Source organism: Notolepis coatsorum (assembly GCF_963971535.1).
Source record: "Notolepis coatsorum genome assembly, chromosome: 7".
In the NCBI taxonomy this organism is placed as follows: Eukaryota; Metazoa; Chordata; class Actinopteri; order Aulopiformes; family Paralepididae; genus Notolepis; species Notolepis coatsorum.
Genome location: NC_140171.1, coordinates 96,297,866 through 96,314,564, shown reverse-complemented (window position 1 = coordinate 96,314,564; position 16,699 = coordinate 96,297,866). Strand labels below are relative to the sequence as shown.

At 42.5% G+C, this 16,699-nt stretch overlaps 1 protein-coding gene across 2 annotated transcripts in view; it reads left to right on the top strand.

The window, feature by feature from the left end:
• Window positions 1-16,367, top strand: part of mark1 (MAP/microtubule affinity-regulating kinase 1) — a 279,824-nt gene extending 263,457 nt beyond the window's left edge. For both annotated transcript variants that reach the window (XM_084319310.1, XM_084319309.1), the window contains one exon: window positions 14,096-16,367. In XM_084319310.1, coding sequence (XP_084175436.1) covers window positions 14,096-14,456 — 361 coding nt within the window. In that variant the 3' untranslated portion in view covers window positions 14,457-16,367. The remainder of the gene's footprint in view (window positions 1-14,095) is intronic.
• Window positions 16,368-16,699: the final 332 nt, after the last annotated feature.

The window sequence follows — 16,699 nt, the reverse complement described above, 5'->3', positions numbered from 1 at the left end:
CCTAAGAGGATCTGGCCGGTATTGCACTTTCTCGAATTCAAAGAGTAGGGTACATCTGCAGTGCAGCTCGGCGACCTTGAATAGGTTATTAAAATGGAATAAAAGCCAAAACAACTTGCCACGGATATATCCGTCCTTCTGTCCACAACGGGTGGAATCGAAACACGGAGATATCCGTGCTTCGTCCCCAATGTGTTAAGGGGACCGGAAGGCTGTTCCATGTTCCACTTCCCTTTATCGATAGAACATTTTTGCTGAAGGCGGTCTTTCTAAAATGGACCTCACAATCCCCTCTGGTGTTTGACCTAGTGGCTAATCCAGTGTTCCTTTTCTCGTGGATAAACTCCTTGAGAGGGGGAGGGGCTAATCTGTGCAGGCATTTATATACAAAACAGGAACTTTTATAACGTCTGAGGTTTTCAAAATTTTAAATTGGATGCGCTTATCCAGGATTTTACAGTGGTGGTATGAGTACTGTTTCCTGTCATATACCTTCAATGCTCTGTTATAAAGTTGTTCTATGGGTTTTATGGCTGTGGCCCCAGTAAATGACCAGTTTAGAAGGCAATATTCAATGTGGGAGAAGACCATACAGTGTAGGTATGTCTTTGCGGCTTCAAGTGTTAGGGAGGGCCGTATTTGTTTGAAGTTGGAAATGTTGAAGTTGATGGTGTTCCTCACTTTCTTAATGCGTTTCTTAAAGGTCAGGTTTGAGTCCAAGATGACCCCAAGGAATTTGAAGTGGGAAACAAGTTCTAGTTCTTCCTTCCTTCCCTCCTTCCCGAGGAACACATTGGACCGCTTGATGGTTTCTGGACGCTTGCTAAAGAACATGCATTAAGTAGGAGACAGGTGCTGTTTAGCCAGCATTGTACCTTGTCTAGTGCACATGTGAGCCTAGATGTAATCAACTCTATGTCCTTGCCCTGTGTGTAGATGACTGCGTCGTCGGCATACATCTGTACATTGAGTTCGGGACACACATTTGGCAGGTCATTGATATACAGGGAGAATAGCAGGGGCCCAAGGATTGATCCCTGAGGGACACCTACAGGGTTGTCTAATGTCTAGATATGGGGACTTGGCGCCATTGACCGTGACACATTGTTTTCAGTTTGATAAGTAGGATCTAAACCACTCTATTGTAGCAGCCGAGAAGTTGAAGTGAGTTAGTTTGGTTAGGAGTAGGGATGCCCCGATCGATCGGCCACCGATCGTTATCAGCCGATAATCAGTATAAATATGTGATCTGTGAATTCCGATAATGAGTCATATTCGCCGATCGCGGAAACCGATCAAGCGGAGATCTCACTCGCTGTCTGTCTCAGACACACAGGACCTGCAAACTGCCGCTGCTCCCTTGCCCCGCCCAGCACCCGTGTACAGTTTGTAAACACAGAGGACTGAGAGGCGGCTCCTCTGCTCGAGTCTATAGTGCATTCGACCTGAGCTAACGTTAGCTACCTAGCTATCGTTACTGTTTAAACAAAATTACCCAGTCAACTATTCACTTTTAGTAGGCATTGTCTAACGGTATTTAGCCGGCTAGCTACTGATAGCTCCTGATATCAACAAATGCTCCAGCAAGTCTATTGGTCCATGTTGATACCTCCGTTAGCTTGCGTTAGCTGACGTTAGTTCACTGTTAAACACGAAATGTCCCATTGAACTAAAGTTCTGTCTTAACGTCATCTAGCCGGCTAGCAGTAGCTACAGATAGCTCTTGATATCAATGTCTTATTGATTCAATGCATATTCGAGCTGAGGGCTTGCTGAATGTGATATGACCAAAGCACAGTAACGTTACCAATAGGGTCCAGCTGCAGCACAGGAGAATCCTTTTTGGAGCTGGAGGCTACTAGAGTACACACAGACAGTGGAGCTGTTTGCAGATAGCGAGCATTTTGACTTGTTGCGTGGTGGCGATGTCTCGCAGATAATACAAGTACAAGTCTAATTATATAATATATATATTTTATAAAAAAATTATATAAAATAATTTTTAATTTCTTTTTAATCAAAAACGATCGGATCGGTATCGGCCGATATGGCTCACGACGATCGGTATCGGTGGCAAAAAACGTGATCGGGGCATCCCTAGTTAGGAGGATATTATGGTTGACACTGTCGAAAGCCTTGCTAAGGTCTAAGAAGACAGCACCAACATACTTGTTGCTATCTAGTGCACTCTTGACCTTTTCAACAAACAGACAGTTGGCTGACTGTTGAGTGAAGGGCACGGAATCCAAACTGCATTGGGTTAAGTGGGGTGGGGCCCAAGTCGAGATAATTAGTCATGAGATTCGACACCCACTTCTCTGCAACTTTGGATATGACGGGAAGTATTAGGGGTGGGACGGTTCACAAAATGGACGGTTCGGTTCGTATCACGGTTTTGGGGTCACGGTTTTCGGTTCGGTTCGATATACGTTAATTTTTCTAAAAAAAATATTTAACAGTCAAAAATCTAAACATGCTTAATTTATTTTTTTAAATCTTTTTCCCCCTCCTTTTTTCCTCCGATTTTCTCCCATCCCAATGTTAGTCGTTATGCCAATTGCCAATCCCCTTCCTGGTCGCTGCGCACTTACCCCCCACAGTCGGTCTGGGAGAGTGGAGGCTATCACGTGCTTCCTCCGACACACGTCTAGCCAATCAACCGCTTCTTTTCACCTGGCAGCGCGGACTCTCACTGAGAGGGTGTAACGTGTGGAAGGATCACACTACCCCCCTTAGATCCTATCCGCGCTGAGCAGGCACCCCGACCGAACTGTAGGAGTCGCTGTTTACAACGACCCGGACCCACCCCGCCAGCTTTCCCACCCTCTAATACAGCCAATTGTATTAGTGTGAACGGCCAGCCAAGCTGGTGACAACGCCGGAGCTGTAAGCTGGATTCGAACAGGCGAATCCAGCGTCTCCGATGTTGGTGACGAACGCAATCTCCGCTACGCCACCTGACCGCCCAACATGCTTCATTTATAAAAAAAAAAAAAAAAAAATTTACAGTCTTAGTGTTTACAGCCTTAAATAATGTTTGGCACACAAAGACCGAACTGACTGAAAAATATAGGTTACATTTGTGCAAACAAACAATATGCTCAGCCAGCACTAGACTTTCCTTTCTTTAATATAAACACAAAAAAAAACAATGTCAACCATGTTTAAATTCCCTGATTGTCAGTTCTTAACACATTGAATGCCCATCACGAGATTTCTCGGGTTATCAGCCCGCTGGTTGAATGCCCATCACGAGAATTCTCGGATTTTTTTTTATTAGCGATCTGAATTCATATTTCATCAACAGAGTCTACCGTTGGTAATCCTGCCCCGCCACATTGAACCTGCCCCGTCAGATGTGAAAAAAGCGCCCCCTATCGTCTCCCAGATGGTAATGCACCATTTTGGATTGGACTCGATGAAAATGGATGAGAAAAAAAAACTCCGGAATCCACATTTTACTTCTCACGCATGTAACCGGAGCCGATCAGATTCATTCTGGACCCTCAGCACAGCGTGTAATATGTGTTTTACAGTATACGCGTGGGATCAATAAAAGGATAGATTTTTGGAATGGCGATCAGGAATTGGAATAATCCATTTGGATACCATCTGATCTCAGGTAAGGAATCTATTTTACCAGTCTTAGGATAATCAGACCCGTTTTCACGGAGATATAAGCTTTTCCCCTATAATGTGATATGGCTGTTTGACTGTAAGATCTATCAGGAACTGAGAGAATCGGTTTTCAGTGCGCGGCACCAGCGTGCACACGTACACATACTATCGATAATCTAGCGTTTATTTGAAAACGATTCATAAATAGGCCGAAAAATGACAACGTTCTAGAATATTACAGTACAGGGCGATTATCATGGAATCTTTTATTTTTCCGTGAAAACGAGGGCTTTTCAAAATGCTATAAAACGGAAATGAACTGATAAAAAAACAATCCGCTTCGACAATGTTGCAGTGGATGGTGGGCATTCAAGCACTAAATGTGCGCCCCCTGCTGGCCACTGAAAGTGTTAATGGAAAGATTAGTTTTCTGCTTGAAATTAAACTGCAGTATTTGAAATACAATGAAAGGAATATCAAAGGGAAAAGTGTCACTGTTATTTAAAGGTGACATGCATTATAAATGTCATTTTTCAGTCTCTAGCATTGTATTATAGTAATAGGAGTTAGTATCAATGTGTTTTTGTGTCTAAATACCATATTGGCGGATTGCTCTGATTCAGCTCAGACCATTTCCTGCTAGATTTAATTAGGTCATCCTGATTTGAGGCATGTCGTGATGTCACCGGGGCCCTGGGTAAGCGGACAGTGATGCGATTGGCTCTGTGGTTGGAGCTAATGCCCGCCCACAATCTACCTCTACACAGCGAGTGGAAACCACTTCCTCATACGCGTCTCTACATTTCGTAGCCGCATTTCTGCAGACCCCTCTCTGATTGGTTGAACTCCATTTCTGCAGACCCCTCTCTGATTGGTTGAGCGAAGCCCCTCTATGATTGGTTGAGCGTCATGTGAGCGAAGCCCCTCTGTTGGTTTAGCTCGTCACGCGGTAAAAGGCGGATGTAATGTTATCATATCAAGAAGATAAGCAGAAATGTACTACCAGATTCGCGTATAACGTTATTTATTTCCCGTGACTTCGCGGTTTATTCATAACGTTATGCACATTTCACAACACAGCCAGCTGTTAGAAACTGTACATTGTAACATTATATAACAAAACGTTATGTTATTTCGCGGTTTATTCACATAACGTTATATTGTTTACACTGTCTTTATTCTATTATAACCCTCCCAAATCATATTCAGAAAGTATCACAGAGACTTCTATTGACCAAGGAATTAGTTATTATTTCGCGGTTTATTCACATAAGGTTATATTGTTTACACTGTCTTTCTTCTATTATAACCCTCCCAAATCATATTCAGAAAGGCACACACAACATATTCCAGTTAACAGTATATATTTTTTAATGATTCGTTATGGCGTAATCAATACTTCCATGCGTATAATTGCGTTCGCGACCTCCATGTTTTGGGGGTAGTCATCAGAAACCTCGGATCCGGGATTCGCTCCCATCCGTCGGGCAAGAACTGTGGGTTTTCAGCCTCTCTCTCTGGAGCATAACGGAGTTTCCTCCGGAGTTTCTGGAGGAGCTTGTCGCGGCTCATGCGCATGCGCAGTTTGCGCACGCTCAACCAATCAGAGAGGGGTCTGCAGAAATGCGGCTACGAAATGTAGAGACGCTCCTCATACTGCGGAGGCAGAGTGAAACCCGACACCTCTGCATGCACTCTGAGGGAGAGAGAGAGAGAGAGAGAGAGAGAGAGAGACCACTGTGCACACTCCGCGCGCAGGTCCCCCCCGCCCCACGGAGAGCAGAATGATATAGAGGGAGAGAGTGAAGGAAAGAAGAAAGGAAGAGAGAGGGAGGGAGGGAGACCACTGTGCAAACACTCCGTGCGCAGGTCCCCCACCGCCCCGCGGAGAGCAGAATGATACAGTGAATCCTCTCTCTCTCTCCTCTCTCTCTCTCCTTTCTCTCTCTCTCTCCCCCCCCCCCCTCTCTCCCCCCCCCCCCCTCTCTCTCTCTGTCTACCAGTCGCAGACTGTGTGGGCTGACTGTCACTCAAAGTGCTTATGGGCGGAGCCAGGCCATAACAGCCTGAAATCCTGAGGCTGAAAAATGATGGTTTTGAGTACTTGATTAGAAATATAAAACAATGCATTTTTTTGAAAAAAACCTTACAGATGTCTTCAATAGACTCACAGGAATTGTGTAAAGTTTCCCAAATAGTGCTAGGAATAGCAATGCATGTCTCCTTTAAAATAAACAAATAAACAAATTAGAAGGCCATCAATATAAATGGCAGCATACATCAAACTAACACACACACACTGTACTGTTTAAAAACAACACTGCTCTGTTCATTCTATTTTTAAAAAACGTACATTATCTGTCTATATTTATTTAGACTAACATTATTTAAATATTGAGTGCAACTGTGGTGGATTACGTAATTCCGTGAGTTGGAACTATCTATGGGTTGGCGGGTCCCCACAGACATTTTAGCGTGTGGGACCTTCAGCTCCGGTAACGTTAGGAGGAGTTCATAACATCAACAAGCAGCACGAAAGTGGCAATAGTCCCGGTTGGAGTTAGTAAAACACAGTTGTATGTTAGCCTTCTTGGATGTTTAATAAACGCCTATCATTGTCTTTAAACACCCCGCCTCTCAGACTCCCATTTCCTCCTCTGCTAGCTAGTAGCTACGGTAACATTTCGTTGACTGTATTAGCTGGCGGGCTACCATAGTTAAAACGTGCGTTGTGTTGTACAAACTGCTAACCCTATGGCAAGATGTGTGTAGGCCTATGTAATGTTAATGGCTATGTTTTTAAAGTCGTAATGAAGATTGATTTATATTGTTGTTACAAAGGATCAGATTAAACCGAATATATATATTTATTGATTGATATATATTGCATAGTATTTGTATATCGTTTGATATCCCTTGTATATTCCTTGTACATATACACGGAATATCCCTTTAGCCTAGTACAGACCATAATATTTCATTCTCCTATTGGACAGCGGTCCACAGGCGCCAGGGCCATGCCTCCAGAGTCAGGTTCAAGGCCACCGTCAAGACATGTCTGTACATGCCCGGCCTTGCCCAGGGATACGAGACAGAAATGAGGTTGGCACTAGATTGTTCGCCGTGCATATAAATATGGCGCAGGTGAATACAGAAGTAGAGTTACCCAATAAGTTGAAGCCTCACCCACGATACTCCGTGCGGTGAAGTATGGCCTGTTTGGCCCCAAATAGAGCATTGAGACCGCGTGCGAATTAATAACTGAATTGTCAGAGTTTGGCGCTATACCGTCGAGTGCGACATATTTCTATTAAGTCAGTAATAGTCTATTTGTGTATAGTGTATCGTGCGGCTAAAGTTCTACAGTGACCAGCATCACCAACGCTTCCTCGTACCAGCTAGAGTGCTTATCCAGGCTGGGCTGCTTTCATGGCGCTTTCACCCGAGGAGACCTAGACGAGAACCGTGTGGACATGTACACTGGATTAATCTACCCGACGACTACATAGCCCTTTGCGGCTGGATTATATTTGTTTTGGTCCTGTGATTTATGGAGCGGAGAATCGCCGACGCCTACACGTGTGGGATTTACCCTGTGAGGAGCCACGTCGAGTCTGCGCCTCAGAGAGCCTGAGGCCGGCTAGCTTTCTTCACTGTGGAGCTACAGTCTACGGAGAACAGCTGTATTCGTCTGTGGATCAAGAGACTATTGCACCGTCTCCTGTACTTGGAGTCTCCTTAGTCATCGTTGACCAGACTCTCTACTACCGACAGATCCTCTACCCCTGCTGGCTTACAACCGGGGGGACCCTTCCAGTATCTCCCGCTATATATTACTAGTGTACCATAGATATAATTCCCTAAGATTCAGGTTGTATAATTACCTCCTGCGTAACCAGAGAATGGACATTCATTATTGATTTGCCTACGCACATTCCTTTGCCTTATAAGCGCATCCAAAGTAAAATAGAGAAGTATATTATGTACCTTTTGCTGCAATAAATACTTAATTACCACTTTGTGTGGAACCGATTCATTGTGGGAAGTGTTCATCATATTTATATATCATGTACTGTATGGCCAGTAATTAAAGTACATAAAGCGGTAGTGGTTTAATGATACCATACTTATCAATACAGTCAGGGAATTGTACCCCTCAGTTACAATTGTGCTTGCCATTTTTACACAGTGCTCACCTCTCCCGGCTCCGCCAAATGATTTTTTTTATTTGCGCGTCATCTGAACCGTACGATACACAGACGCCCCGAACCGTGGGTGTCGTACCGTACGGTACACGGTTCGAATGCGTATCGTCCCACCCCTAGGAAGTATACATTACTGATGGGCCTATAATTGGTCACCAGTGCCTTATTGCCAGATTTAAAGATGGGGGTCACCGTGGCCATCTTCCAGGATGATGGAACTTCCCTGGAGGTGATTGATTCATTCACTAGTAGAGTGATTTAATGAGTGCATCGATCAGAGTATGTTTTAAGGAAATCGGTGTCGAGCCCGTAGGCGTCCTTGGCTTTGGAGCCTTTGAGAGCCAGAATGATCTTTTTCACTTCAGGCTCTGTTATCTCCTCCAGTTCAAAGAGGGGCTGGGTGTTTGTTACTGGGTTTGGTAGGATACTGGAGGCGGCAAAGTGTTTGGTGCTGTCTAGAACACTATTTAAGAAGTGTTCGTTGAGGGTGCAGGCCAGTACTGTGGGGTCTTTAACTAGTATGTCATTAAGCATTACATCACACGCAGGAGTGGTTTGTGAACAATGAACAATAAACCATGCCTAGGGGTGGTCGTTAGACCCCCCTAGGCATGGTTTATTTTTCACAAATCACGACTGCAAGTGGTGTAATGCTTTTATACAACTGCCACATTCATCCAACCTTATTGCTATACAATAAACACACATTAATCGAAGATTTATTGAAAAAACCATCCAAGTTGCCTCCATGTGGAAGCAGCTCGGAAGTGCATCCAACGGTTCTCATCCAACAAACTAACACATCCAACTGTGTGTTATTGGAATGATTGATTGATTGAAAATTGTATTACCAGATGCAGAATGGGTACAATACAGTACGGCTCAATACACACAATTGTTAAGGGGATGCAGACCTACATTCTTAGATGCTTCTATAGAAAGTAGGTAAAACAAATTAAAACGTTTTCTTTGCCCTATAGGGAAAAAAAAGTTTTCTTCGCCCTATTTTTTTTATTTCTTTTTTTAAACCTACTTTAGAGGGCCTAAACTTAACCAGTTGGAAACCAGGCGTACAGTAATACAATTAGCAATCAATCAATCAATTCAATAGGCCATGCTCACTTAAAACAGAGCAGCTGCTTCTATGTCTCTCAGTCTGACTCTCCTCCGCCGGGGGGATGGGTGTGCCAGACAGTGTGAGAGAGTGAGCAAGGAAGAAGAAATTTTGCAAATAATCAATCAATCAATCCGCGATTTTTCTTTTGTTCCACAATGACTCATGACCCATAGATTACACAATCCAACATTGTGTAAGAGACTAAGACATTCGCCGTGACAGAATCTGTTTATATTTAGTCGTTATGACGCTATCAACATATCCATTTGTAAAGATTATTGTCCCCTCTCCTCTCCTCCCCTCTCCGCTCTCCGCTCCCTCTACATAGTCGAACGGCGGAGTGATAGTGATTCGGTTGTGGGCGGGTCCTGGGACCAAGAGCGTGGAATTGTAACAGATACATACGTGTAAATTGACTGTTTCAGCCAATCAGAATCGAGAAATTTGCATGCCGTTGTATAATTCACATTTAGTTCTAGGGGGTCTTTTTCCTGATTGTGGTGTTTGCCTAGGAGTTTATTCAAGGTTTGCCAGATTTTTTTGCCATTCTCTTTTCCTGCTTCATTTATACTAATAAAGAAGTTTGCTTTGGCCTTTCTGAGGGTCTGTGTTACCTTGTTCCTAGCATGCGCGAATCTCTGTCTGTCGATAGACAGTCCAGATTTTAAGCTCCGTTTGAGGAGTGAGTCCCTGTCTTTCAATTGCTGTCTGCAGCTGTGATCTAGCCATGGGAGGTGGGTTTGTTTTTTGACTTTTTGGCTCCCCTTCCTAGAGAAGGAGGCCATCGTCTCCTTGATTTTTGCTGTGAAGAGGGTGCAGTTTTTCTTTGTGGTATTGGAGGATAGTATCTCCTGCCAGTCGAGCTTTTTCACTGCATCCTCAAAGCTCTGTTGCAGGTTTTTTGGGATGTAGTTTGATGAGGTGGCAGGTTTTTTGGATGTTTTTAGAAAGCAAGTTTTATTGAGTTTCCTGGTGAAACATGAAATTGTGGTCAGATATACCGGTCAACATGTTGTTGGTCTTAGTGATTCTATCCGGTTGGTTGGTGAAAACTAGGTCTATTTTGGTCTGGGAGGTTTTGATTATTTGTTCAAAGCTGTGGGCATCCATGGATTGTTTTAAGTTCTTAACCCTAACTTTATATCTTAACCATACCCGTTAAAGTTGTGCTGTGTTTGAATCAGGGTGGTTGGGTGCCTTGGTCTAGTGGTCTCCCGCAACCACAATCATTGTTAGTTCGACTCCCGGTCGTGCTGTTTCATTTGGACTTTCGCCAATACAAAATGTAAATAAATTTTTAATTTATAGTTTATTTATACAGGAAAGGGTAAAAAGACATTTCACAATGTACATTTAAACTGGCCTGACTCGGTTACAAACAGTTTTTCAGCAGGTTCCTGTTCTGCAGCACATGAAACAAAATACAAAACAAAATAGGCAGTTGCACTACATACAATCATATAATCGTTGTGGACAGCAAGGACAAACATGCTTTCATAGCAGTCATTATACAACGGCATGCAAATTTCTCGATTCTGATTGGCTGAAACAGTCAATTTACACGTATGCATCCTTCACAATTCCACGCTCCTGGTCCCAGGACCCGCCCACAACCGAATTACACTCACTCCGCCGTGCGGATTTCTAGGAAAAAACAAGATGGCGGACAATAATCTTTACAAATGGATATGTTGATAGCGTCGTAACGACTAAATATAAACCGATTCTGTCACGGCGAATGTCTTAGTCTCTTACACAATGTTGGATGATGTAATTGATGGGTCATGACTCATTGTGGAACAAAATAAAAATCGCGCAGATTGATTGATTGATTAATTTGCATTTTTTTTTTTTTTTTTTTTCTCCTTTCTATAGAAGCAACTGGGAAGTGCGCTGTTTTAAGTGAGGGTGGACCGAATGGATATGTTGATAGCGTCATAACGACTAAATGGAAAATGATTCTGTCACGGCGAATGTCTTAGTTGCTTAAACAATGTTGGATGATGTAATTGATGGGTCATTGTGGAACAAAAAAAAATCGCGCGGATTGATTGATTAATTTGCAATTTTTTTTTTTTTACCTACTTTCAAGCAGCTGGGAGGTGCGCTGTTTTAAGTGAGCATGGCCTATTGAATTGATTGATTGATTGATTGATTGCTAATTTTATTACTGTCCGCCTGGTTTCCAACTGGTTAAGTTTAGGCCCTCTTTCGAAGTTGGTTAAGGTTAGAGTTTGTCTTTAGAGCATGGCGATAGACCACCAGCCCTGGTTCCAAACTCTAACCTTAACCAACTTCGAAAGAGGGCCTAAACTTAACCAGTTGGAAACAAGGCGGACAGTAATACAATTAGCAATCAATCAATTCAATAACCCACGCTCACTTAAAACAGCGCACCTCCCAGCTGCTTCTATAGAAAGTAGGTTTAAAAAAAGATAACTTTTTTTTCCCTATAGGGCAAAGAGAACTTTTTTAATTTGTTTGACCTACTTTCTATAGAAGCATCTAAGAATGAAGTTCTATAGAAAGTAGGTTAAAAACTAAAGAACAGTTGGATGTGTTAGTTGGTTGGATGTGTTAGTTGGTTGGATGTCTAGGTGAAAGACAGTTGGACGTGTTAGTTGGTTGGATGTCTTAGTTGAAAGACAGTTGGATGTTAGTTGGTTGGATGTCTTAGTTGAAAGACAGTTGGATGTGTTAGTTGGTTGGATGTCTTAGTTGAAAGACAGTTTGATGTGTTAGTTTGTTGGATGCACTTCCGAGCTGCTTCCACATGGAGGCAACTTCTCTTTTTTGTTGGTGTGGGAACAACTTTTTCTGGCGGATGGTTTTTTCAATAAATCTTCGATTAATGTGTGTTTATTGTATAGCAATAAGGTTGGATGAATGTGGCAGTTGGATAAAAGCATTACACCACTTGCAGTCGTGATTTGTGAAAAATAAACCATGCCTAGGGGGGTCTAACGACTAACGACCACCCCTAGGCATGGTTTATTTTTCACAAACCACTCCTGCGCGTGATGTAATGCTTAAATACAAAACGACAGTATCAACAAGATTAAGACCTAGGGAAGAGTCGGATCAGTGAGTACAGATATTTTCTAGCATCAGATGTTGTTTGTAGGCCTGTTTGAAGTGTGAGATGGAGGTTATTGCTCTGATGTGGAATGGGATCTCATTCCACATTTTGGTGTTTATGTGTGGAAGAATGATCTTAGTCCATAATTATTTGTGTAAGCCGGTACTGGAATGAGTGCATGTGAGATTGATCTGGTGATGCGTTCTTGACTTGTATTGTGTCTTGGGAGTAAAGCTGCGAGTGTTGGGGAAGAGTTATTTCTGAGCATAAAATAGAACTTAGTGGCTAGATTTTGTGTAGTTCTGAAAAGTTGTAGCAGAGGAGTGTGAGAGTGCAGTACAGTGATTAATATATTATTTTAATTATTATTTATAATATTAATATTTTTGATATGATTGGTAGTATGGATGTATGGTAGTCTGTAGTTAGACACAGACTATAATCATATGAATAGGGATGATTTGGGCAGTTTTCCACACGGAGGGAAACACTGTTAATTCAATTAAGAATAACTAAAGACAATTGAGACAATTTAACTGCTGCTGTGACCCATCATCACCTCCATATATTTATATTTGTAAACACTACTGGATCCTACACGGTGAATCGGAATGTGCAATAATGTCAATGTTACTCACTTGTGCCTTGTATATCTTATACCTGTTTTATAAAAAAATATCTCCTTATTTTTAGCATTTGCTTGTATTTAAATTGTAAATTTTTAGTTAAGTATTGTGTGATCTGTGTGATTTTGGGTGAAGGGGCGGACTAGCAAAGTAAGATTGTCATTGTACGGCGAACTGTCTAACAGTATGACGTAGGGCTGGGCGATAAAACAATAATGATAATTATCGCGATATATTTTAATAATCGATATCGATCGATAATAAAAGACAGTGGACAGACTTGTCTTTCTTGCCTGCAACTTAAAGTAATGGCTTTGCTTGTCCAAATGACAATACTGACCAAATTGAGATTTATTTTTCTCGTCCATTTATTTTGTTTGCTTTCTAATTTAAAATAGTTTGAAACCATCTGTACACAGTAGGCTATGTGTGCTAGCAGAGCTAGTCTCCAGTCGCGAGTCAGTGTGCAGTGGTTTGTCCACCAAAAAAGCACCAAAAGATAGAAAAGAAACGAGCAGAGCCAGAACTATTCAACTCCCCTGGAGCCACAGCTAGCATAGAAGCCTGTTTACTTTAGCTTTCAAACCAGCTGCAGCCTGAGAACTGGAGTGTGAGGGGCTGTAACACTAAAGATGGCGGCAACGACAAAGAACTGCTGCAAAATAAACATACATCTGTTGTTAACACATTCTGCGCCAAGAACGAGTTAACTCGTTATTGCCCGCCAATCGAATAACGCCAACAACGAGTAAACTCGTTTTTATGATCGTTATTTCTTTTATTCGCTATATCCATTCATAATTCATGGCTGCAGCCTCTGCAGACCCTTCATACCCTGTCTGAGCTGGCAGACGGTCAACACCGCCCTCTACTGCCTTGCGGCCCCATTGCACTCCATTGCAACATTTCATATATACACGAGGAGACATAATACCAATAATCTAGCGTTGATTTCAGGATGATTAGATAATCAGCCGAAAAATTACAACGTTATAACTGGATTACACTAAAATGCCTTTTTCTTGTCCTTCATGGTATTTACTCAGAATCACCCAAAACATATTCATATTCAAAACGGTATAAAATGGAAATGTTTGGATGAAAAATCAACGCCCCCTGCTGATGTGTTAAAAAAAATAATAATAAAAAATGTAATACTTATAACAATATCGATAATTATCGATATCGAGTGATATGATAACATTATCATATTGTTATCGTGATATCATTTTTGGCCATATCGCCCAGCCCTATAAATAATCTTGAATCTTGAATTTAAATCTCCTCTCCTCCTCATCTCTCCTCTCTTCTCCTCTCTCCTCTTTTTTCTCTCTCCTCATCTCTCCTCTCTCCTCTCTGCTCTTTTTTTCTCTCTCCTCTCTTCTCCTCTCCTTTTCTCTCTCCTCTCTCCTCTCCTCCTCCTCTCATCTCTCCTCCTTTTTCCCTGCAGGAGCATGTCCGGGGAGCCCAGGGACGACATGGCGGCGGCGGCGGCGGGGCGGGACTCCAAGCCCCGCTCACTGCGCTTCACCTGGAGCATGAAGACCACCTCGTCCATGGAGCCCGGCGACATGATGCGCGAGATCCGCAAGGTCTTGGACGCCAACAACTGTGACTACGAGCAGCGCGAGCGCTTCCTGCTCTTCTGCGTGCACGGCGACGCCCGGCAGGACAGCCTCGTCCAATGGGAGATGGAGGTGTGCAAGCTGCCCCGACTCTCGCTCAACGGCGTGCGCTTCAAGAGGATCTCGGGGACGTCCATCGCCTTCAAGAACATCGCTTCCAAAGTGGCCGACGAGCTCAAGCTATGAGAGTTGGAATGACTTTTATTTTTTCTTTCTTTTTATTTTGGTAGTGTTCTGAGAAACGGAGAAACTGGAGAGAATAAACATTTGACATTAAGAAACACAGAGAGGAAAGATCGCCTGTTGTTACTTGAGCTCACAGACCCCCCCCCCCACACACACACACACACACACACACACACACACACACACACACACACACACACACACACACACACACACACACACACACACACACACACAAGGAAGTGCCGGCCACAAAATGTCCGTCGCCATCTTGTGTTACTTGCTACTAAAAGGCTAACTACTGTATAGTTCAGATGAAAGAAAACAACACTCCCATTTAAAGGTGCACCGAACCTCCTAAGAAGTAAAAATAAAGTATGATATGTCTTTTAGTGTTGAATACATAAAGTGTTAAAAGAGAGAAACTGGATCCCTGGAGCGCCGTTTGAAACTAGAACTGATCTGTTTGTCTGTGGTGCTCCTACCCTCCCACCACCTTTACCACCCAAAGAAGCATCCTCTGAGAGCAATGTTGGTTCGCAGATTTTTTGGATTTGAGATTATAAACAATATTCAAGCATTTGTAACTAGTTATTGTAGAGGTAATTTCCCCCTCCAAACAACCCGGTGCAGCTTCAATGAACCAAATAAAATATTAACACTACAATCTACTCATCCTGTGAGCTGCTTTACAGATTCTGTTTTTTTGCCCTCTTGTTTTTTTGTTTCATTTCTAAAGAGGAGCTCTTGGTGTTTTTTTGTTTATTGAGACAGTAGGAAGGCTGAGAGGGAGACACAAGAGAAGGTTCTTTATTGAGACAGTAGGAACTTAGAAGGCTGAGAGGGAGACACAAGAGAAGGTTCTTTATTGAGACTGTAGGAAGGCTGAGAGGGAGACACGAGAGAAGGTTCTTTATTGAGACAGTAGGAAGGCTGAGAGGGAGACACGAGAGAAGGTTCTTTATTGAGACAGTAGGAAGGCTGAGAGGGAGACACGAGAGAAGGTTCTTTATTGAGACAGTAGGAACTAAAGGTTGAGAGGGAGACACGAGAGAAGGTTCTTTATTGAGAGGGAGACACGAGAGAAGGTTCTTTATTGAGACGGTAGGAAGGCTGAGAGGGAGACACGAGAGAAGGTTCTTTATTGAGACGGTAGGAAGGCTGAGAGGGAGACGCGAGAGAAGGTTCTTTATTGAGACAGTAGGAAGGCTGACAGGGAGACACAGGAGAGAAGGTTCTGGCAGGACAGGTAGGTACGTCTGGTTCCAGAGACTGGTTTTAACCACTATGCCATCTGTGGGCACAACCCCCTTTTCTTTTTCTTTACATGTTATTTACCAACCCACTTGTAAGGATATTCTTCAAGGTGTCGCTGGAAATCCTAGCAGATACTGTTCCATATTGTCTCAAATGAAAGGAGGAAGCAGGTCATTGAGGCTACTGATTGTAATGGTGATAATTGTGCTTTCTTGTTGGCACTGGATCTTCATCAATTTTATATATATATATATATAGATATCACCTTTTCACTTCCCAAAAGCAACCCTGTTTTGCTGCCAGTGGCTGGTGATATTATGAGGTGAGCGCTTTGCCATCATTGCAATAATATTAGAGCATTGTTGTCGACGGCCTACACATTTTAATTTCATCGCTAAATGACCATTTCGGGTGGTTTAAAAACAAAGACTACGTAGCTATGTTTTCCACATGTACAGTTGAGAAAATAGAGAATGTTTTTCTTCTTCTTTTGAGTTCTATTGTTTATAGAGATGTATAAAGCAAGACTTCAACATCACCTCTGCAGGTATTGTATAGTCTTGGTTTCTGTACAGAAAGTCTTTTATTGTGTCATACTTAAATTTTGTTTTTTAGTTTCCCCTTCCTGTATATTGTCATCTTCTCTAGATTGTTTGCCTCCACTTATGTTTTTTTCCTCATTATTTGTACTTTTATTTTTATTTTAAAGAATACGATTTAAAAAAAATCTAAAAGCTTATTTTTTACTTTACATGAAAAATGTGTTTCTTGATACAGAAAGATTGAATGGCAGGATTGTGCTGATAGAGGAAATGTCATCCCTCTAACGATGTCATCCATCCATATATATCTCATCCCTCCCTAACTGTCATCCCTCTAACTCATCCATCTTAACTATCATCTCTCCCTAACTATCTCATCCCTCCCTAACTATCTCACCCCTCCCTAACTGTCTCATCCCTCCCTAACTGTCATCCCTCCTTAAC